The 21,919-nt window shown below is 50.0% G+C and overlaps 1 protein-coding gene across 3 annotated transcripts in view; it reads right to left on the bottom strand.

Moving 5' to 3' along the window:
- Positions 1–21,544, bottom strand: part of Ccdc187 (coiled-coil domain containing 187) — a 51,260-nt gene extending 29,716 nt beyond the window's left edge. For 2 of the 3 annotated variants that reach the window (XM_021157080.3, XM_085835097.1), the window contains exons 1-10: positions 21,180–21,544; positions 20,273–20,778; positions 16,558–16,656; positions 14,954–15,046; positions 9,456–9,572; positions 7,831–8,969; positions 7,279–7,373; positions 3,264–3,333; positions 2,753–3,113; positions 2,321–2,492 (exon numbers count right to left, since the gene is read on the bottom strand). In XM_021157080.3, coding sequence (XP_021012739.2) covers positions 2,321–2,492; positions 2,753–3,113; positions 3,264–3,333; positions 7,279–7,373; positions 7,831–8,969; positions 9,456–9,572; positions 14,954–15,046; positions 16,558–16,656; positions 20,273–20,778; positions 21,180–21,322 — 2,795 coding nt within the window. In that variant the 5' untranslated portion in view covers positions 21,323–21,544. The remainder of the gene's footprint in view (positions 1–2,320; positions 2,493–2,752; positions 3,114–3,263; positions 3,334–7,278; positions 7,374–7,830; positions 8,970–9,455; positions 9,573–14,953; positions 15,047–16,557; positions 16,657–20,272; positions 20,779–21,179) is intronic. The other variant, XM_021157081.2, reaches the window with a different exon arrangement.
- Positions 21,545–21,919: the final 375 nt, after the last annotated feature.

Below are 21,919 nucleotides of genomic sequence, written 5' to 3'. Positions count from 1 at the left end.
GCTCAGCATGAGTCCAGACCCTAGATGGTGCACCTCAGGAGAACAGAAGGAAAACCACAAGCCTGGAAAAGTAAGCGTTGGCTTAGCTCCTCAGAAGTAAACTGGCAGGCCCGCCAAGCTGTGACTGATCACTCGGTGAGACTAGCAAACCTCCTCCCTGCTCTCCCTGAGCCCCCACCCTTCTGGGAAACAGGCTCTGTTTATCATTTCTGCCTCTTCTGGCCTCTCCTGGCCTCTTGGGATAGTACTGGTCCTGTAGAGCTCTGTGGCCCACCAGGTATGCTCATCTGGGGTAGGAACACAGCAGAAAGATGGCACAGGTGTGTCCAACCTGCAGCCCAAGATATGTGCCCCAGGATGGCTAAGAATACATCCAACACAAAACCAATATATTCTGACACTTAGAAATCTCTGTTCATGTTAGCATGAACTATATAGATGATAAAATGGCCAAGAAATTCCAACAAGTTAGACACCCCTGGAGGGGAAGCCAGGTCACGACCCCTGTGTCAGGAATTTTGGGGCCATGATCTTCTGACCTGGGTCTAGGACCTTGGGGTCACTTAGCCTGTCCATCTAAGAGCCTGGAATACTGAAATTAACCCTCCCAAAAATCTGGAACAGCCCATGTTGGAGTGGGATTACAGAACTAACAGAGGGAAATCCCGACACAATGCTGCACCCTACTGGCCATCATGAATCAGTGATGACACGGGCCTCACCATCCAGGAAACACCAAGTCCGTCACCTTCTACAGTCATTAGGGGTGGGTTCTCTAGTGCAGGGGATGCACCTGGAAAGAAGTGCCCCAGCTCCAGGAGGAACAGGGGTAGGAGTTTAGATGTCGCATCGCTTTGTGCTTTAAGTGGATACACTGGGGAGGGGAGGAAGCACGAGCTTGCTCAAGGTAACCAGACAGGACTGAGATGTGACACAGATTCCCTCCTCCATGGCTGGGCCAGCTGTGGAGAAGCAGCCTCCCTTTGGATTCTGCCATCTTAGTCACAGCCTCCTTCACAGCCTGTTCTTCCTGCTCTGAGAATGTGGTATCTGCGGCTTACGTAGCCTCTCCTCTTCTAAGACAACTAACCAGATGCCAAGTAGAAGACAGCTCAAAAGCCGGGCGTGGTGGCGCACGCCTTTAATCCCAGCACTTGGGAGGCAGAGGCAGGTGGACTTCTGAGTTCGAGGCCAGCCTGGTCTACAGAGGAAGTTCCAGGACAGCCAGGACTGCACAGAGAAACCCTGACTCGAAACAAACAAACAAACAAAAGACAGTTCAGGCTGTAGCTAGCAGTGAGGCACAGTCCTTGTGCATGGGGCCCACACTGAGGTCAGGGGTTATCCTGGTGAACTCTGTCAAGCACAGACACAGGGCCAGTTGGGCCAGTCCTCTCCAGAATGTGCCCTCTCAGTTCTGGCCACCATTCTGTTGGAGTTACCCACCTAGGATGCTTCAGTTTAAGGACAACAAAGCGAGAGAGACACAAAGCGGTCCTTCTGGTCAGAAGCACAAAGGATCACAGGAGGAGGCTGGGGTGAGGGGAGCAGTTGGGGACCACAGAACTTCTAATGTTGGAGGATGCCTTGGACAGGGCCTGAGTCAGACAGCAGCAGGCGGGGAAGCGGGGGAGGTGTTTTAGGAGACAGAGGAAATGTTCAGTCCTGGAGAGGACAGGAACCACAGCTGCAGATAGAGAAAACCTTTAGCTTTCTGGCGGGCAACTGCTAAGATCATCTGCAAAGTTCCTACAGCACAAAAGACTCCTAGACCCTGCCCACCTGGGAACTCAGTGGGGGCCGCTAAAAGTTGGATGTGGTGGGGGCAGCATGGGCCTATCTAAGAGTAGGTAGGAAACATGGTGAGATGGGTGTGAGGGCACAATGAGGGTCATAAAAACTACAGAAGGGACATTACAAGCATATATGGACTGCACCGAAAATGACTAAAGTCAGGATTAGGGACCAAGGCCATAAGTTCTGTGAACTCGACATGGGACGGTGAACCCCGTATCAAAGTCCTTAGATAACTCAGCCTGCTACCAACCAATGAGGAAAAGCTAAGACAAACTGATTTCCTAAGGCCTATGGGCCACCACAAAGGAGTGTCTCCCTGCCTGGTGAGGGGTTCAGGTCAGAGACAAACTAGATGTGTGAAATGGGCCAGTGCCAGAGGCCAAAGAGCCTATGGCACATCTAGGGGCTGTGTCCCTCTTCACCCGACCTGATGCACCCAGACTCCTGTCTGTGTCCTCTAGGCTAACACTAAGACCCTCCACAGAGGACCCGAGAGGCAGACCTAAAGGCAAACTGGACTCACCTCCTCATGCATGCACCGAGGGCCTGGAGGGTAGCCATCTCTCTCTGCAGCTTCTTCTCCAGCCCCTGTATGGCTTCTTTGGAAAGGGCCCCACGACTTGATGAACCAGCAGGACAAGACTGAGTGTGAGGGATGACCTGAGACACTGAGGCAGGGGTGCTAGAAACAGGACCTGCAGAGCATGGAAGCCTTGCTGGCCTTCTTGCCCCTTGGGCAAGCAGGAGGCTTCAGGAAGAGCCTCCTCCTCCCCCAACACAGGACAAGACAGCTATGGCCTGTGCTGTATGTCACTCCTGGAGCATCAGCTATTGTCACCACCCTCATTGTCTGGGCAACAACCACCCTGCTCTCCAGATAAGAAACTGAATGGGGCCCTGTTGCTCCTAGCCCAAGGGTCATCCAACAGGCATGACACCCATTGCCCAGCACTACCTTGGGGCTGGCTTTCAATGTGGGTCCACAGGTTTGGGTTTGGCAGCTCCCAGCTGGGGTTCCATGGTAGCATTTCACCATCCTGGAAGCAGGTGCTGAGGAGAAGGGGCTCAGCCTGCACATCCATCAAGTCCCGGGGACTTTCTCTGCCCCCTTTAGACATTAAGGTTCTGAGGTAAGAGGGTGGAACGAGTGTGGGGGTGGCAGGTGCTGTGCTGGGGCACAAGGGCAGCACATCGGAGGCCAGGTCACTAGATGTGTCAGGAGACGTCGGCTTCTCCAGCCTGGTGGTTAGGATGTCAACACGCTGCTTGAGGGCCTCAGCCATGGTCTCCAGTGCCTGCAGCCGGGCTTGCTTGTACTAGAAGTGCAGGAGGCCCGATGGGCCCAGATACTCAGTGTCCTGGGGGTCCAGGTAGATGCACAGCCCCACCCCCACCCTGGGCAGAACCTGGCATTCCATGGGGTCAGGGGAGGAAGCAGTAGATGGTAGCAGAGAGGTGCCACTCACGCCTTCAAGGGGGCGTCCAGTGTCCTGGGTCTCAGTGCGGTTCCACGGTTTGTTCAAACACAGACAGAAGCTGCAGGGAGAGGAGAGTGGTTGGGCACCCTGTCCCAGCAGCATGGTGGTGAGCAGTGTGTGCAAAATACATGTGTGAAGCAAGGAGAGGCAATGAACACATCTGTGAGGGACAGAGACAGGGTTAGGGCTAGGACACCACATAGCAGGTCACACGTGGCTCAGAAAAGAGGATCAAGTGTGGGTGCAGCACGGAGAAAGGCTAGCAGAAACAGCAGAAGCTGCAGTTCCAAAACAGCAGTCCAGCAAGTCCTCAAATATCAAACACCAAATGACCACATGTTCCAGCACGGGTAAACGTATAGGATGTGCCCAGCATCCCCACAGCGACAGACAAGGCAAAACAACAGACAGAGTGTCCACGAACAGAGGATACAACAAACAGAGTGTCCACGAACAGAGGATACAACAACAGAGTGTCCAACAACAGAGTGTCCACGAACAGGGGATACAACAAACAGAGTGTCCAACAACAGTGTGTCCACGAACAGAGGATACAACAAACAGAGTGTCCAACAACAGAGTGTCCACGAACAGGGGATACAACAAACAGAGTGTCCAACAACAGAGTGTCCACGAACAGAGGATACAATAACAGAGTGTCCAACAACAGTGTGTCCACGAACAGAGGATACAACAAACAGAGTGTCCAACAACAGAGTGTCCATGAGCAGAGGATGGAGCAGCATCACAAGGCCATGCGCACAGTGGGATGTTTCTCATATGTAAGCACAGAGAGAATGGTACCTGCTACACCAGGGGTGAACCTCAGAGACATCCAGTGACAAAGACACATGTGACAGCATTCCACATCTCTGAGTTCACCTGAGCCATCTGATCCAGACAGACAGACAGACAATGCAGGGACTGACAGGGGATTCCAGGTTGGTGTTAAGGGGAGGACAGAAGATCCATTTGAGAAGAGTGGAAGATTCTGAGGGAGGATGTGGGGATGATTGCACAGTACTTGGAGCTGAGGCCATGGCTATGCACATAAAAGCATTAGGCCAGGCATTGGGGTCTGCAATCTCAGCACCCAGGAAGCTGAAGTCAGAGCACTGTTAATTTAGCACAGTGAGACCCTCACATTAAAAACAGAGCAAATTCCTGCCGTGGTGTTGGATGCCCTAAGTCCCACCTAGCATTTGTGAAGCAGAAGCAGGTGTATCTCTGAGTTCTAGGCCAGCCAGAGCTACACAATGAAATCTCCAAACAAATAACAATAAAAACCTATTCGAACCAACAAAAATGAAGCTAGGTGGTGCCATAGGCCTGATAAGACCAGCTTCTCAGGAGGCCGTGTCAGGAAGATCACGAGTTTAATGTCTGTCTGAGCGACTTAGTGAGACCCTGTCTCAAAATAAAAGGCTGGTTTTTGTTTTGCTTTTGGTTTTAAGGCTAGGAAGTGGGCAAACACTTTTAATATTAGCACTCAGGAGACACAGGCAGATAGTTCTTTGGGAGTTTGAAACCAGGCAGAGCATAGTAAGATCCTGTCATAAATAAATACATGTCAAAAAGCCAGGGATGTAGCTGAATAGTAGAGGGCTTACCTAAGGTGCATGAAGCTCTGACTGGGTTCAAACCCAGCACAGAATACAAGAAGAGGGTGTGTAAGATACCAATGGGGAGAAGCTGATCAACTGGGTTCTAGCTGAAGTTATTCTCACCACCCTTAATAAAACATACTGTAAAACACCAAAAATTTAGAAGAAAGGGTGTTGAATATGTTTTATCATACAGAAATGATAAATATTTGGAGACGGATGCATTTAAACTAATTTAAATATCATGCAATGTGTGCATGTATCAAAACACCACATGCACTCCATCTATCCATATGTACAATTTTATGTTTTTATGTATCAGTTCAGCAAGAAGTTAAAACAAAATCCAGATGGATTGAGGATTTTAAAAATGGTTATCGTTGTAAATATTATGTGCATTTTAGCATAGTTTTAAAAAGTGGGAATAAAAAAGGGCCAGGATTCAGTGAAGGGAGAGAGGTCTACAGTTTTCCACAGTGATGGGGACACCCTCTCTATCACGTAGAGAGCTAGAAGAGGCAGGACTACCCATGGGTGTGGTAACTGATTGGACCTGAGTCCTCCTCTGTTTGGAGCTAGAAGCTGCTTTAGAAGTTCCCTTCAGACATGACATGAAATCTCAGGCTACAGTCAGGGACCAACTACGGAGAAGAAGGAAGGGAGCTGGGGGAAGGAGTCAGAAGGAAGGAGTAGGAACTGAAGAGGGAGGAGGGAAGAGGGAGAAGGAAGGAGGAAGGATAGAGGAGAGAGGAGGAGGAGGAGGAGCAGGAGGAGGAGGAGGAGGAGGAGCCATCTCATCTAGGGCTAATGGTATATATAGAGGGGTAGGAACAGACATCAAGGAGGTCAGCTCAAGTTGCTCCCAATGCCAATACCAAAAACATATTCCAAAATGTCCCTAGTGAGCCTAAGGCAGACCGTTTCTGGAAGCAACCTTTTGAGAGGAGCTGCCAATGCCAGTTTTGTGCCTCCCCCTTTCTGTCCTGGCCATGAGTACCTTAGCAGGGGACCAGAATGAAGCCAGGACAGGGAGTGGCTGGCAAGACCAAGAGGTGAGGGAGGAGAGGAGCTGTCCTGTTCTGGTGGTAAGTGAAGGGGATGAGAGTGAAGGAAGGAGGAAAGAATCAGCTCCCATATGTTGCTGGTGGTGAAGCCACCGTGGCAAACAGCATGCAAATTCTTCAAAGAACTCCATAAAGAAACAGTGCGTGCAAACACCATACATCCCCTTGGAGTGGGGCTTTGTGTTCCCCTTGCTGGGTCTGCTGTTATGGAAGCATGTGGGGCACCTGGGGCAGGAGGTAACAGATTAGGAGCTAGACACCTAGGTCAAGTCCTCTCCCTGGTACTCGGGGCCAATCATAATGTCAAATGTTGAAATCCCCAAAGAGTAAATTCCTCAAATTCTAAAATTCTGATCCTGGAGTATTAAAATTCTGAATGTTGAAACCAAAACCCTGAAAGCTGATGTTGTGAACACTTCAGTTCCCAGGAAAAAGGCCTGCGTGAGAGGGTGGCAAGCAGGCTCTGTGGCTGGGACCCACCTGCTCTCTGCACAGCCTCAGCTCCTGAAAAATACCTAGAAACCTGGGGACATATTCATGCCTGCAAGGGGCTCTCCAAAGACCAGTATGCCCTCCTCAGAGATCCTCAGAGGGTCCCCAAGAAAAAGAGCAGCCTCCCACCATGACTGTAAACTCCAAAACACAGGCCAAGAACACAGGACTGTATCATATCTCCACCCAAATCAACAAGCCAAAGATCTCAATAAGACACCCTGACTCAGATAACCAAAGTGAATATTTTGTCAGAACCAATATCTGAGATCAACCCTGGCCTATCCGAAGTGACGTTCTCACCTCAGCAAAACCCAATAGTGTCTCTTCTCTGTCAACACTGGGGTGCCATGACCAGTAGGAAAGAATGACCCCAAGGAGTCACACTGTCATGAGCAATGTCAGAGAACCCTGAGTTCACCCGCCCCTCCCCCACTCTGAGCTCCTGTATTTTGGCCCAGAAGGAGCATCCCCACCTGTGGGGAGCAGGTGTGGCAGCAGTCCCAAGAAGGCGCCAGGGACTGCAGCTAAGTCGTATGACTTGCACCTGACTTCCTCATATAAACCACAAACATAGTGAGAGCTGCGCAGGTGTACCAGGTTACTGGCGAAGCCATTTTGGTGGAGATATGCCCCTGCTGCCCTGATTAGCTGAAGCTGCGTACCTGGTGAGGTGATGTGGCCTGCTGTGAGTGGATGGGAACTGATAGTATATAAAAGTGAGAGGCCCAGGGCTCGGGGTCTTTCGCCTACACAGTCAATGCTCTCCCAATAAACGTGTGCAGAAGGATCCTATTGTGGTGTCTTTCTTGCTGGCGAGTCAGGCGTCCCACACCCACCCACCTGTCTGGAGCCTCTTGGTCCCCAAGCACCATGCCAGATGTCACTTTGCTCCACGTCCGCAGTGGTGAGCCCAGGCTCCCAGGGGCTTCCATGCCCTAAAGCAGAGAGTACACATAAGACCTGCAGCCACATTTCAGTTCAGAGCTGGACTCCAGTCCCTACCAAGGGCTTCAAGCTAGACTTTCAGAGCATTTCAAAGAATTAGGGGTGAAGATGCAAATGGGCCCCTGTAGCCCTGTCTACCTGTGCAGACATTGTGCAGGGACTCTCCCAAAGGCCCAAAGAGGAACCAAGTTCAGCTAGGAATATTTCCCAACATTGTCACCACCCCAGCCAGGGACAAAGGTACCCCATGCCTATCATTTTCGCCCTAACATGGTCTCTGTCTCAGGTAAATGCCTGCAAGCTGCCCAGAGCCAATGCCATGTCTACCCTTGGGCCCAGTGGCACCCAGCCCCCACCTGTGGGTGGGCAGTAGGCAGCCAGGGGTAGCACAGAGCCTCAGGCTCAAGGGTTGCCTGATCCTCTTTTTGTCAACCACCCAGCACATACCCCAGACTGCATGGGAACAAAGGTGACGATGCCAGGATGCCTCTGGGAGACCACAGGGATGGCCTTGCCAAGGACGGCCTCTCGTTGCTTCCGGTATACCTCCTGCAGCCTCTGGTTCCGCAGTTCCAGAGTGTGTGCAGCCAAGGCCTTCTGCTCCAGGGCCTGCTGCCGTCGAGCCTGAGCTTTCTGACGCATGAAGTCACGTAAGGACTCAGAGCTATGTTGCTGGCCCAGAGACCCCCGTGGCCTTGGACAGGGTGTGTCCTGTTCCTTTGCTGGTTTGCTTTGCAGCAAGTCTTGGGCAAACTCTGGCCAAGCTGGCTTGACTTTTGAGGGAGGAGGGACAGCACTTTTGCCCTTGCTGGAGGGACTGGACCTCTGCACAAAAGAATTACTCCAGGGATCCTGGAGAGCAGAATGCGGCCGACTCAGAGAGTTCCATGGTCTGGGCTCAAATACCTCCCGATCTTCATAAGCTGAGTAAGCTCTGCCGGCCAGGGCACTCCAGGGCCGCTGTGAGAAGGGGCTTGGCTTTTTAAGGGAGCTCCCAGACTTCTGGACAGAGATGTCCTGGCCCTGAGCGTCCCAGGTCCTCTGTGGGTAGGTCTGCCAAGCCAGGGCACTCCAGGGCCGCTGTGAGAAGGAACGTGGTTTTTCTGGGGTGCTCCCAGGCCTGGGGAAAGAGGTGTCTTGCCCCTGTCCTGTCCAGGTCCTCTGTGGAAAAGACTCATGCTCAGCCAAGGCTTTCTTCCTGTGTTGCTGGCTGTGCAAGTTCCCAGCTCTGTGCAAGGAAGAGTTCTTTCCTTCTGTCACAGTCCAAGCAGTCTTTGAGGAGCCCTGCATGTCCTGGGTGCTTTGGAGTTCCTGATCCCCCTTCCCTACCAGGTTCTGTGGCTTTGGTTTCGATGGTGAGAGCTTCCTGTCCACTCTGGGGCTCCTGGCAAGCTCCAGCCCAGCCTGGATTTGTTGGCGCAGGTCTTGTAGGGTCTCCATAGCACCATGGATAGTTGCTGACTGATCCTGGAAAGCCAGGCTGGGTGTATGCTTGGAAACCTGCTGGTCACTGTGGGCAGACATGGGTTTACACAACCAGGTGTGGGCAGATGAGGCCTCGACAGCTGCTGCTTTCCTGTCAGAGCCTGCAAAGACAGGTGACGAAGTAGTGTTGGGGTCTGAGGGCTGGAGGAAAGAACAGACCTGTTCCTCCATTCAGGAGACAACATGGAGTGACTAGGGAGGCCCTGGACTCAGCCCCAAAAATTTCCTCTCAGCCTCAGCCCTCATGATCAGCACACAGGAGAATAGGGGCTGCTTTTGAGTGAGCCACCTGTTCTATGTGTGTTAATGGGGTGCACATGGAGGGGTGACGGGTGTCCACCACATGAGTGGTCTCTCCCATCTGCTCCCTTCACAAAAGATCAAGTAGTACATCTGTTCCCAAAAGCTGAGAAGAGCCTCTCTCTTCCAGTTTGTAAAGATAATTATACCCAAATTTCCATCTCTGAGGGAAATCTTAAGAGAGGCTACCCAGCTACCACCCTCCCAGGTAGCAAAGAAATGTTCTCTGTGCCCACCCACTAATGCCACAGCAAAACAGACCAGGCCAAGGCTGAGGTGTGAGGTACCTAATTCCGTGTCAGGGACCTTGCTCTGGAGCCGGGAGAGGGCAGCAGGGGGCCCAAGCAACCGCCTCACGAGGGCTTGTCCTTTTCGCCAGGCGTACACACCAGCCAACTCAGAATCTTAAATAGAAAACACGCAGTAGGACCCATGGCTCTCAGACCACTGGCAAGGGGCCATACCAATTCCGGAGACAGCTTGGCATGCCCCGCAAGGGTCCACAGAGAAACCCCTCATATCCAAACCCCTGTGGGAACAAAGCCAATCATTTAGTCACTAGCCAGCATGGTGCATCTCTGTGATAGTGAAGTCCCAGGAGCCTGCTCAATGGAGGTTATATAAAACCTCGCCCCTAACAGGTCTACCTGTGGGCTGTTCAACACCAGCCCAGGCACACAGCCTACACTTGACCAGGAACAATGACAAGGCCACAGCCCCAGATGACACCTGCAGCTGGCCACTCAGCCATGGGCTCACACCAGGGCCACAACAGCCAGCAATGTCATGACCACACACCTTAGCAGAGAGATTAATGTGCCCTGAAGCTTGTTAGAGTCACAGCAGTGGAATCAGGATCAGAGACAAGTTTAGATGGCCTAATGGTACAGAAATAAATGACCAACCAACCAAACTTCCCTTAACACTGTCACATGGGGACATGTGACTTAACATGTCACATGTCCCCATGATTGTTTCAGGTTTTGCTTCATAATCTCAAATTGCATCTAATGCCAACACTGAGTGGCCACCTTGACAACCCCAGTTACAAAGCGCCACAAAGACAGGAGGCAGGCCTTCCACCCACTCTCACATACTCATTCCCACATGTTCACAAGGCTCGTTCTTACACACTCACAAGCCACGATGCTCAGTTCCACACAGACTCACATACACTCACAGGCTCACACAGGTTCCATCCTCTATAGAAGCCTGTGTAAAAGAGCTGTGAACTGACCAGGTGTGACGGCACACACCTTTAATCCCAGCACTCTGGAGGCAGAGGTAAATGGATCTCTGAGAGTTTGGGGCCAGCTTGATCTACAAAGCGAGTCCAGGACAGCCAGGACTCTGTTACACAAAATCCCTGTCTCGAAACACAAACCAAACCAAAGAAACAAATAAGCTGTGAACTTACTGCAAACTGGATGTGGCAGAGCACAGGATGTTCATCCTGCAGAGAAAATGTGGGCATTCCAGGGCATCCCATCATGCCTTTGCTTCTGAGTATAGTCACGTATACTTTATGCAATTCCTTCTAGAAGGCCACCATGTAGGACACACACTCTAACCTATCCACAGTGCACAGTAAGTTCACAGCGTTCTTACACAGGCTACCACAATGCTCACACAGATTCATACATCCATGTGTTTACACACACGCACACATTCACATGGGCTCATATGTATTCACATTCTCAAAGCTCCCACACAGGCTCACATACATTCACATACACTCATTCACATTAGCACACAGGCTTACATGTTCGCATGCTCACAGATGTGCCCCCTCATACAAGAGCCCACACTCAAATACACACAGGCAACCATATACAAATGCTTGGTACACTCACACGGGAGCAAACGCACGTTCACGCATAGGCTCTTACACAATCATGGTCACAGGCACAGACATACCACTGTGTCCAGTCCGCTCTGCAAAACTGAGATTACACTGTATGGTTCAAGTCACTCTACCCACACCCTGCTTCAGGTGACACCAGGATCATCCATGTAGACCAAGCCAGGACTTGCCCTGTGCCCTATGGGCAACACATCACAGGTCAGACTATGCAGAGCACAGACCCCTTCGGGCAGCCTACCTGAGTCAAGCCCTTCTCCTCCCTCCTCCCTCCTCCCTCCTCCCTCCTCCCTCCTCCCTCCTCCCTCCTCCCTCCTCCCTCCTCTAACCTGACCATTGTGAATCAAATAGCAATCTGCCATGGTTTAGAAATTTTAGCCATTGGGAACTGGAGAGAAGGCTCAATGGTTAAGAGGCACTGGCTGCTCTTCCACAGTCCCAGCTTTGATCCCAACACCCATGGTAGCTTACAATGCCTGTAATTGCAGTCCCCAAGAATTTGACAGTCTCTTCTGGTCTACTCAGGTACCGGACATGCAAAAGGCTCATGGACATATATGTAGGCAGACTACCCATACACATAAAACTTAAAAATAAATATTTTTTAAAATTTTAAAACATTTTGAAAAGTAGTTAAATCATGATAGTTGAAAAATATTCACCTATCCAGGCCAAAGGAAAACAAAGGCCGATGTTGCATAGTCTGGAGAAACTCTACTGGGGTGAGCTGCTCCAAGTCATCCAGTGTTCCAGGCCTTAAACTCCCTTTCCTGGGAAGAAGACCGGCATCATCCAGCCAGTCCCTCTATGGGGACAGGCTATGCTTTCTCTAGGCCTCAGCTGCTTCCTCTATTTTGTTTGTTTGTTTGGTTGGTTGATTGGTTTTCTGGGTTTTGTTTTTTGTTTTTTGTTTGTTTGTTTGTTTGTTTGTTTGTTTGTTTTTAAGACAGGATTTCTGTGTAGTCCTAGCTGTCCTGGAATTCACTCTTGTAGACCAGTCTGGCCTCAAACTCACAGAGATCTGCCTTCCTCTGCCTCCCAAGTGCTAGGATCAAAGGTGTGAACCACCACTGCCCAGCTTGACCCTCAACTTCTTAAAACTGTAGGTTTTGACCCCATATGGGGCTGTGTAACAGAATGTGGGGCAGGAAAAAAAAAGGCAAAAGTAAAAAAAAAGTTTCTAAACACATAGCAAGCCAGAATCGATATAAATTCAAATGCTTCGTGAAGACGTCTATCGGCGCTCACCCATGTTACATCACAAGGACTCACATCTGCCTTAGTTCTGAACACACAGCACTCACCATCACATCACACAACTCCAACACACACACCTCGAACACCTCAGCTAGACTCCAGGTCAGTGCACGTCGTGAACTGCCATGACTTCACTACCCATAAAAATCTCCTGCTTTTATTGAGACATGCTGGTTTTGTTATATATATTTAAAAAAAAATTGTTTTCCTGTGATCATGTCTGAGTATGTACGTCTCAAATCAGTCCTCTTGACTATACTGTGCTTGAGTGTTTGATTTCTAAAACTGCTCTTTGAGTTACTGACTTAAGTTTCACTTTAAAGAATTCTTAAGGGACTGGAGAGATGCTTAGTGCTCTCCCAGAGGACCCAGGTTCCGTTTTCAGCACCACGCCTGGTGACTCGCATGTGACCTGTAACAGCCATCAAGGAGTTACCCGCCCTCTTCCAGCTTCAGAGGCACCAGGCATATTTATGGTGCATATGCATACATGCAGGTAAAACACTCGCATGTAAAATAAACTTAAAAAGAAAAAGAAAGAAAGAAAGAAAACAACTGTTAAGTGGACACTGGCTAGGGATTAGGACAGAATTCCCAACAATTTCTGAAATAGCCCTAAACACATTCCTGACACATCAATTAACTCTGAAAAAAAACTTGAGGATGCTTGTGCACCCTACAGTATCAAATATTCAGGAAAGATTTAATCCTTTATGCAAAATATGTAAATAAATTTGCACCAAGAGTATGCAAAAGTGCTTTTGTTTTAGGAGATGGTTGCGTTGCTGAATGGAGACACTTTAAGACATTCCCCAGAAGAACAGGACCCTGGGCCAAGAAAGGTCAAGACTGGAGTCTCATAGTTCCAGACCCAAGTCTAAGCCCAGCTGCTGTTCATGAGATACGACTGTAGGACCAGTGCCTAGACTTTTCCATCTATAAGAGAGGGTAACGTGCCAGAGACTGCTGCTTTCACAGCTGTGCAGGTGGAAACCCAAGCAGAACTCTGGAGTCTGGGGTGGGGTTTGGCTGTGCTGAGCACATCCAGGCCACAGCAGGATCCCCAAGCACCTCAGCCCTGCCCTTCGGTGATGCACAGAGCTGATCACACTCTCTCTCTGCGCTCCAGGCACTGGGCCAGGGCCAGGCACTGGGCCAGAGGCGCCATGTAGGGAGGATGGCCCCACTGGCCTCCCTCACAGCCACCCAGCCTCCCCATTAGCCCACCAGAGGAGTCCTGGTCGATAAATGGGTCCTGATGGGCACATTTTTTTCTTCTGCTGAACAGTTTAATGGCAATTAATTTTTTTATGGGAGGATTTTTAATCTGTGGAAATGGATGGAGTCCCCAAGTGCCCTGTCAAAGCTCCAGGCCGACCTAATCTATGATAAAAAATGCAAAGTGAGGTGATATAATCTGAAATTAAATATCGGGCTTCATTTTCCTTTGGCCCGGATGGATGAATATTTTATAACTATTGTGATTTAATTTTTTGTTAACTACAGCAAATTTCTAATTCATCCAATTCCCAAGTCCTGTAGCTCTGACCCCTGAACCCAAACTCATCTCTCCTTAGCCCAGCTGTGGCTTCGTCACTGACAGAAACTAATGGTCACTACCATCAGGGTGACATGGTGACTACGATGATGAATGCTGCTGGTGGCGCGCCCTCTGACCCTGTGTCAGGCAGACGGCAGGTCATTTTTCAAGCAAGCCATTAAAACAAAACAACGGAAAGCTGCGAATGAGGGAGATGATGATGTGGAAGATGGCTGTATTGTATGCCTGTTCGGGGGACCTTCCAGAATCTTCCTGTAGTTTTGCTGTTTCTCAGTCTTGGATTCTAGAGGTGTTTGTCCTTCCTGACCTGTGTCACCTCTGGCCAGCTGGAAGACTCACGTGCACCCTCTGCTGAGCATAGTATGTGCTAGGCAGAGACTCGTTACTCTAGAAGACAGAGACTGCTTGGGAGCAGGGGAGGCAGGACACTGAACAGAAATGGAGGTGAGGTTGTGCACAGTGCACATGCTACCCATGCTGATGGGTCCAGAATAGTGGCCTCATGAAGTGGGGAAACTGAGGCAGAGACATTCCAAAAAGTACCTTAAAAGTTCTCCCAGACCCTGTGTGGCCTTTATGCTCAGTCCTGCCAAACTGACCACAACCCATCTCCCTACCTGGGAAGTCTTAGTGGATTTGCTGAGGCCAGGCGGGAGCAGGAGGCCTCAACAAGGGCTCAGGTACGGTCTCAGAATATGCCTGGTGCACTTGTAAGGAGCACAGGTCTAGAGCCAGAGCTTACCACCCATAGGGTCTCTAACTAGATCCCCTGAAAACTTGCCATAAAACAGACAGCCACGTAGGCCAGGGTGGAGCACTTGCAGGCAGCTCATAGTGCCACAGAGATACAGGTATCACCAAGCATGCTTCCACTTGTAGTCCTTGATCCCAATCTGCAGGGGCATAAGGACAGCTCACATCACTTGGGGAGTTACAGACTTCCATTCCATGGCAAGGAACCTTCAGATCCCAGGATCCCAAGCTCCTTGTATATAGCAAAGCAGGTGGCCTCTAGTAGCCAATGTCCCCAGCACAGAATCAAGAGCAATGTGTCGCCCTCACCAGCTAGACTCACAGACTCTGGGGTCTGAAGTAGCAAGCCTCACCTCTGCCTTTGGCAGTTCTGCGAAGGATAGATGACTTCGAGATCTCTCTTTTGCAAGAAGCATTTTTGACCTTTTTGAAGTTTGTCCTTGGAACTGAAAGAAGAAATGGAGAGAGAGGAAGGAAGGAAACCTTAACCAGACGACATTTTGCAAGTGGGCAATATACTCACCTTGACACTAGGGCCTGGGTTTACATTTGCTGAGCAAATAAATGACTGAATGAGCCAAGCCCCAAGGGCAAGTATAACATCATTGCCCTGGACATAGTTCCCACCAGGGAAGGAAGATGGAGGGTGGAGCTAAAGGGTCCAGTCTCTGACTGACAAGCATGATGACATCACTCTGATGGGAGAGCCCCTTCAATATCCCACAGCAAGTTCAGTGGCCAACTAGGGTCGAATTGTCTGTTTGGGAGGCTGAAGCAGGAAGATCTAGAGTTCAAGGCCAACCTGAGCTGAATAGTAAGGTCCTCTCTAAAACAGAAAGAGGAAGAGGAGAAGAAGAAGAGAAGTGGTGGAGAATATGGGAGGACATATTCTGTGGGACTCCAGTCATGTGACAGTTCCAGCATCATCAGATCCACAGCGACAGGAAGTCGGATAGTGGGTACAAGGCTTTCTTGCTTATCCTATCCTGCTTCCAGAGGAAGAAACAGGGAAGAAAGTATGCCAGCCAAGAGCTGGGGACCAACGGGCCTGGAAGGGCTGTGGCTTCTACATTCTGAACTTGACCTGTAGCCCAGTGGCCACACTTGTGGTAGAGAAAGGACGATAGGTTATCAGACAAGCTGAAAGGACAGGATCTCATGGAAGGCAGAAGAGAAGATAGGACTAAACTCAAGAAGGTTCTGTCTAGCCTGTCCGTCAGCCAGCTTGGGACCCTGCCTACATCTGCCGCTGGCTCACAATCACAAGGCAGGGCATGCCCCTGTTGTCTGCTGTCCAATAGGTGTCAACTGGAGCACTGAACAACCTTCACACCTTGCTAGGGACCTGCCTCTTACCACTTCCTCTTTCCATAAGAAACCCTCATATTCCCAAATTGTCCAGGGTCTCCATGATCTGAGGAAATCCCAAAGTACCTGTTCTCCTATACTTCTCTTCCCCTCCCTTGTATCTCGAAAACCTCTAGTCTCTAACATGCAGTCTAACCGGCAACATGTGAGCCCAAAGTCCTACATGGATGAGACTCCTGCCATCTCTCCAAGCCTCTTTCTTGTTGACCAGAAGAGTAAGCAAAACCATAGCTGTCAAGATCTAAAAGTTTTCTGCCTCTCCACCCATCATTCAGCATCTCCAGGGGCCAGTCAAGGGTAACTTGAGTGTTGCCCTCCATCTACAAAGTGGAACAAGCCTCAGGTCTGGCAGGGATCTAGAGGTGTGGGTTCATAACAGGGCTAGCATACAAGGATGTGGGAAGGGCCTGAGCCTGGCCTTCTCTACAGACGACGTCTCTGCTAGGAGACAGCCCTGCCTTACACTCCTACTTTGATTCCTTCTCTTGAGAGGCATAGCATGAGAACCCAGACTCCTAGGAAATCCCTTCATGGCTCCTTCCTAGCCAGGGTCCTTATTAGAATCAGGGTCCAACCCAGAGCCACTCACCTGAAGTATGATGCTGGGGAACCTTTGAGAGCTCCCGTCTCAAGCTGAGAGATGCCCTGTCTTTGCCTCTATGCTCAGCTGTACGAAGAACGCCTGATCCTGAAGACGAATCAAAAGAGACAAACACATAGTGAAATGATTTCCAGAAGGGAGTTTCAGTTTAGAGCCCCTGGAAGCCTTCAAACTATTCTTCCACTCAACACCTCAAGCCAGAAAACACATCCCACAAGGCCATCTGAGCACTGTGAACATCTGAACATTGTGATTTAAAAGTCGCACATCATTCTTATCAAGCCCAGCACAAACATCTTGCTCTGGAAGCTTGCTCAGGCCAACTATGAGCAAAAACATCTCATGGGTACACTTTCTTCTTTGTATGCAGTCTAGGATCCAGGCCCAGGGAATGATGCCATTCACAGTGGGCACCTGACTTATATAATTAAGATAATTCTAGGGCCAACAAGATGGCTCAGCAGGTAAAACCGCTTGGTGACCTAAATTCAATCCCTGGAACCCACATAAAGATGAAAGGAGAGAACCAATGTTACAAAGTTGCCCTCTGATGTCCACTTGCAATGGCACAGGTGCCCACTACACACACACAGAGGACTATTTAAGGTCATTTCTGATAGGCCTGCTGCACAGGTGACTCTGCAGCTCATCAAACTGACAAGTGAGATTAGCCCTCCCTTAGGTGACGTTGGCATAAGTCCAGAAGATCAGATTACTGACAGCAATGCAGACGGTAGAACCTGCACTCTTGAGGATTTAGGCTCTGCAAGGAGTTGGACTCGAGGCCTCATGTACCGCATGGTAGCAGAGAACTCTGCATTTTGTCTACCTTTGGAAACTGTGTACGAGGCTGAGTTTAAGGTGGTAGCTTATTCAATTTCACAGAAGAAATTCCAAGGCAACCCAGTGTTCAGGGTGCAGCGTGGGTATTGCTGGCTTTTTGGTCAGTGAAAATCAGAAGCAAGAAACAGAGGATTTGTAAAGCCTTCAGTTTGGCCAGAAAAGAGCCTACGTAAAGTTGGAGCTGAGGGTGATCTGGACAAAGATTAACTTCAGAATAGAGCTGCTGGGTCACCCTGCTTGCAGAAGGACACCTACAAAACTGTTTCCACAGATTCACCTCATTGTTCTCAGGTGTCCAGGCACTCAAAGGCCACTGCAGCCAGCCAAAGTTCAAGTGGGCCCACTCACTGCTAAGCAGACCTCAGCACTGTCCACATGATGCGGATTTTTATGGCATATAGAACACAGAGATAATGAGCTTGTGGAGGCTCCTGCTGAGATTTCAAAAGAGAGCCTTGGGAGTCAAGATCCCCACATATTGATTTCCCTTGGAAGGACAGAGCCTGAAGCTCTGAAGGCGAAGTATAGCTATAAGCTGACCCCGGTAAGTTAGAGACTCCAGGGCAGCAGACTTGCTGAGGAAAGCCTGTCAGAAAGTACAGCCAATCCAGGGTAGACAACATGGGCTGCAGCATGGAAGGATTGGGGCTGGGTTTTCACAAGCCCTTGGAAGCTCATGTCATGTTCCCATGCACCCCAAATGCTGGTCATATGCCTACACAATAACAGGGGCTGGGCACATGGCTCGGTGGTTTGCACATCTGCATATTTGCTGTTCTTGCAGAAGATACTGGTTTGATTCCCAGAACCCACACCAGGCAGCTCATGTTGCCTTTAACTCCAGATACAGAGGCTCTAAAGCCCTCTTCTGGCTTCCAAGGGCACCAGGCACACATGTGGTGCACATTCAAATGTATAGGCATACATTAAAAAGTATTGCCGGGCGTGGTGGCGCACACCTTTAGTCCCAGCACTCGGGAAGCAGACGCAGGCAGATTTCTGAGTTTGAGGCCAGCCTGTTCTACAAAGTGGGTTCCAGGACAGCCAGGGCTATACAGAGAAACCCTGCCTCGACAAAAACCAAAAAAAAAAAAAAGTATTAAGCTATAGGATAAAATGATTTCCCTGATGGTTTCAGTCTCCATTTGGACTAATACTTCCTTGATGTTTCTCTGTTCTCTTTTGAAATGAGCATGTTTGGCCCTTAACATTGTATCTTGGAAAAACAAAACGTTTTGCCTTGCATCTCTGAGGAGAGCGTGACTGGATCTTTTAGCAATTCCAAAGTTCTTTGAGCTTCTTGGAGATGGGCTAAGTGGATTTTGCACCAAGACGAGTGTTCGGTGTACAGGGCAGAACGGTATGGTTTTGACATTAAAAGGTCTCAACGGCTCCTGTGTTGAGGGCTTGATCCCCGATGGTGACCCAACATGAGGTGACCAGATGCTAATTCTAGCAATGAGTGAAGCCACTGATAGGTTTCTAGCTGAATGGGCGAGGGGAGCCCCATAGGAGGAAGGTAACCCTTATCATCTCTCTCTCTGCTTCCTGTTCACTGTGTGGTGTGCAGGTTGGCTCTGTCGTGCCCTTACACCATGAAGCCTGGCCTCACTGCAGGCCCAGAGTCAATGGAGCCAAGTGAGAACACTCCAATACAGGAGACAAAGAAAATCCTTCCTCTTGTAGGTTATTTCTCTCCGCTATTTTGTAACGGTGTAACTAACACAGGGACAGAGATCAGAGAACTGGCCAGGACAATGTGCTGGGAAAGGCTCCCGGCAGGCAGTTAGTGCTGATGCTAGTGATGAAGTCACCACTCCTCCTCCGTATTTATCTGTACTTTCCAAAAGATGTTCTCCTTTGAAGAGAGCCACAGAACAAGTCCCGTGGGATCCCATTTCTATGAGGTGCCCAGAGTCATCAAACCCATAGGGACAGGAAGTAGAAGATGGGTGCCAGAGACGGGGGAGGGGTTGGCTGCTGGGGTTAAGGTGAAGGATGGTACTTGTGGAGAAGGATGGTAGTAATGGCTTCATGACAAGGACTGGCTGCCTGAAATGAACAGAACATTTTAAAACGGTAGAGATGGGGGCTGGTGAGATGGCTCAGCAGGTAAAGGGGCTTGCTGCCAAGGCTCATGTCTTGAGATTGATTCCCTAGGACCTACATGGTGAAAGGAGAGAACCTGATTCCTGCAAGCTGTCCTCTGATCCCCACAACTAGGCTGTTGTGGGATATGGGCACATATATGGGCAATACTCCCCACATACAGACACGTATATGCACAAATAGATAAACAGGATGCATTTTAAACAGTAGTAGTGACTAATTTTATGTTATGTATTTTACCACGGCTTTTAAAGAGAAACCGCTGCCTTACAAACAGATCCCTTCCTCCTTAGAAAATGCCTAGGCAGCCACCTAGCTTTCAGCATCTCTAGTGGGCAACTCTTCAGGTATTTGTTTAACTCACATCCACCTTCCCCACTCCAGAAAATACAGCCTATCTTGCTTGTGGGTGGCAGGCAGGCCTTCTAAATCCCACACTGGCCGTGCTCTCTACACCTGACAGTGTCCAGGCATGCTTAAATGGCCCCTAAGGCTTCAGGGACAAACAATAAGTTTGTCTCCATCCCTCCATCCCTCCATCCCTCCATCCCTCTCATCTCACGGTATCATGTGACACCACGATAAAGCGATAAAGCGTCTTCACCCTAAACTCAGCTCAGAAGCCCCACCCCAAGCTACACTGTTCTCCCAATCCTCAAACCCTTGGGGACCTTCTGCTCATAACCTTACAACTTGCCCTCCACTTTTCCCATAGCTATGGCCACACCAGTTGGGCATAGCAGCCACTGACCTGGGAAAGCAGGCACTGGAAGCGCATTTGTCACTTTGGGGGTCTTCCGCCGTAGCATCGTCGAGGTTTTGTAGAGGCACGAGGCACTAGAGGGGGCAGAGGTGCCCAGGGAGGCACAGCTAGCCTGCCACCGTGCCTGGGCTCGGATCTTGTCCCTCAACTGCTCCAGACGAGGGTCACTCTTCCTGGGCTGGCGCTGGGGTCCCAGTATCAGGGGTGGCCTTTCCTTCCAGGGCCCATGGGAAAGTGTGCATGATTCATGCCCCCCTGAGGAACCAGACATTCTGCCAGATGACACCGAGCTGTCCACGTCCTTAGTGTCCAAGCATGGAGACCACATGGGCAGGCTGTAGCCCTTCATGTAGGGGCTTGGATCCTTGATATTGCCAGACCAGGCCACATAGGGAACTGTTTGAGGTGGACTCAACTGCTGGGAGAGAACAGGCCACCTCAATGTTGTGGCCAGAAGGCTGTCCTTGTCTGCATGTGGATGTAACACTTCATCCCTTGGAGAGAGGGACAACACAGCCTGTCAGAGCTCAGTATCTCATATGAATAGTGAGTGTCCTATAATCCCCAACACCCCTTTCTCCCTGTTTCTATCTCACAGCCTAAGACAAGAGGAACCAGAAAATTCCTTCACCACATGGACATCCCCTGACATTCTCCTTCAGACACTAACCACAACCTTTTAAGGTAGGTACCATGATCAGTTTAATTTATGCACGAGAAAACTGAGGCTAGAGTAGCCATGTCAAAATCAAAGGTACAAGCAAGTTTTGGCCAGGGACCCACACACTCCACCTCTGTATCCTCCTACCTCCCATGAACAAGCTGCCCCTGGGGAAAGGTAACCACAAGACTTCTAGCATGGCTGGTGCTCTTGTCCTGTCCACACAAACACTACCTGGGCTTGGTGCTGTCCTTCTGACCAGCCATTCTTCCCATGGCTTTGGGGGAGAAGAGGCCTTCTTGCTGGTTGCCCCTGGAACAGTTCTGCAGGGTTGCCCTTAAGGAGGTGGGCATCACACCCATGAGCGGAGTTGTCATTGCATCTAAGATAGGAGAGTACAGATGGCAAGCCACACCACCTGGGACCCTGGGTCTAACAGTATAATCACATGGTAGTCTGTAGGTCTACCACACAGCACCCATCAGGGACTGGACACTGCTTTGTTCTGGGTATTGTCCAGTGTGGGTCCCTTGATGCTCAGGACAGTCATTGAAGGAGGGTAGGGACAATGAGTTAACTAGCCTTGGGTAGACAATGGCTGTGGGATTTCCTGGTGAGCTATTTGTCATGGGGTGGGAGAGAATTCCAGGTGGCCCATGACAGCATAATAACCCCGTGTCACTGAGTGTTAGCCTGTGGCTTCAACTCCTACTCATGGCTCTAGCTAGCAGACAGCTGCCCCTGACACTCTAGGGAGCACACACCCAACAGAGACTTCTGGAAGTCGATATGATGGGAAGATTGGGATTCTGGTCAGTAAGCCCTGTGGTCAGCACAGTTCCAAGGACAAAAGACTCAAATCCCAGCTCTAATCCCAGTATAAGGCTAACCTTGGACACTAGAGGCCACACCCCACCCTGAGGACTGTGAACACCTCATAAACCCTCTGCTCTCTTGCCTCCTCCCTGTTGGCT

The sequence above is a fragment of the Mus caroli genome, unplaced genomic scaffold (assembly GCF_978045245.1).
Source record: "Mus caroli unplaced genomic scaffold, Mus_caroli_1 scaffold_2, whole genome shotgun sequence".
In the NCBI taxonomy this organism is placed as follows: Eukaryota; Metazoa; Chordata; class Mammalia; order Rodentia; family Muridae; genus Mus; species Mus caroli.
Note: the sequence above shows the minus strand (reverse complement) of the source record. Positions and strands in the feature narration are given on the sequence as shown.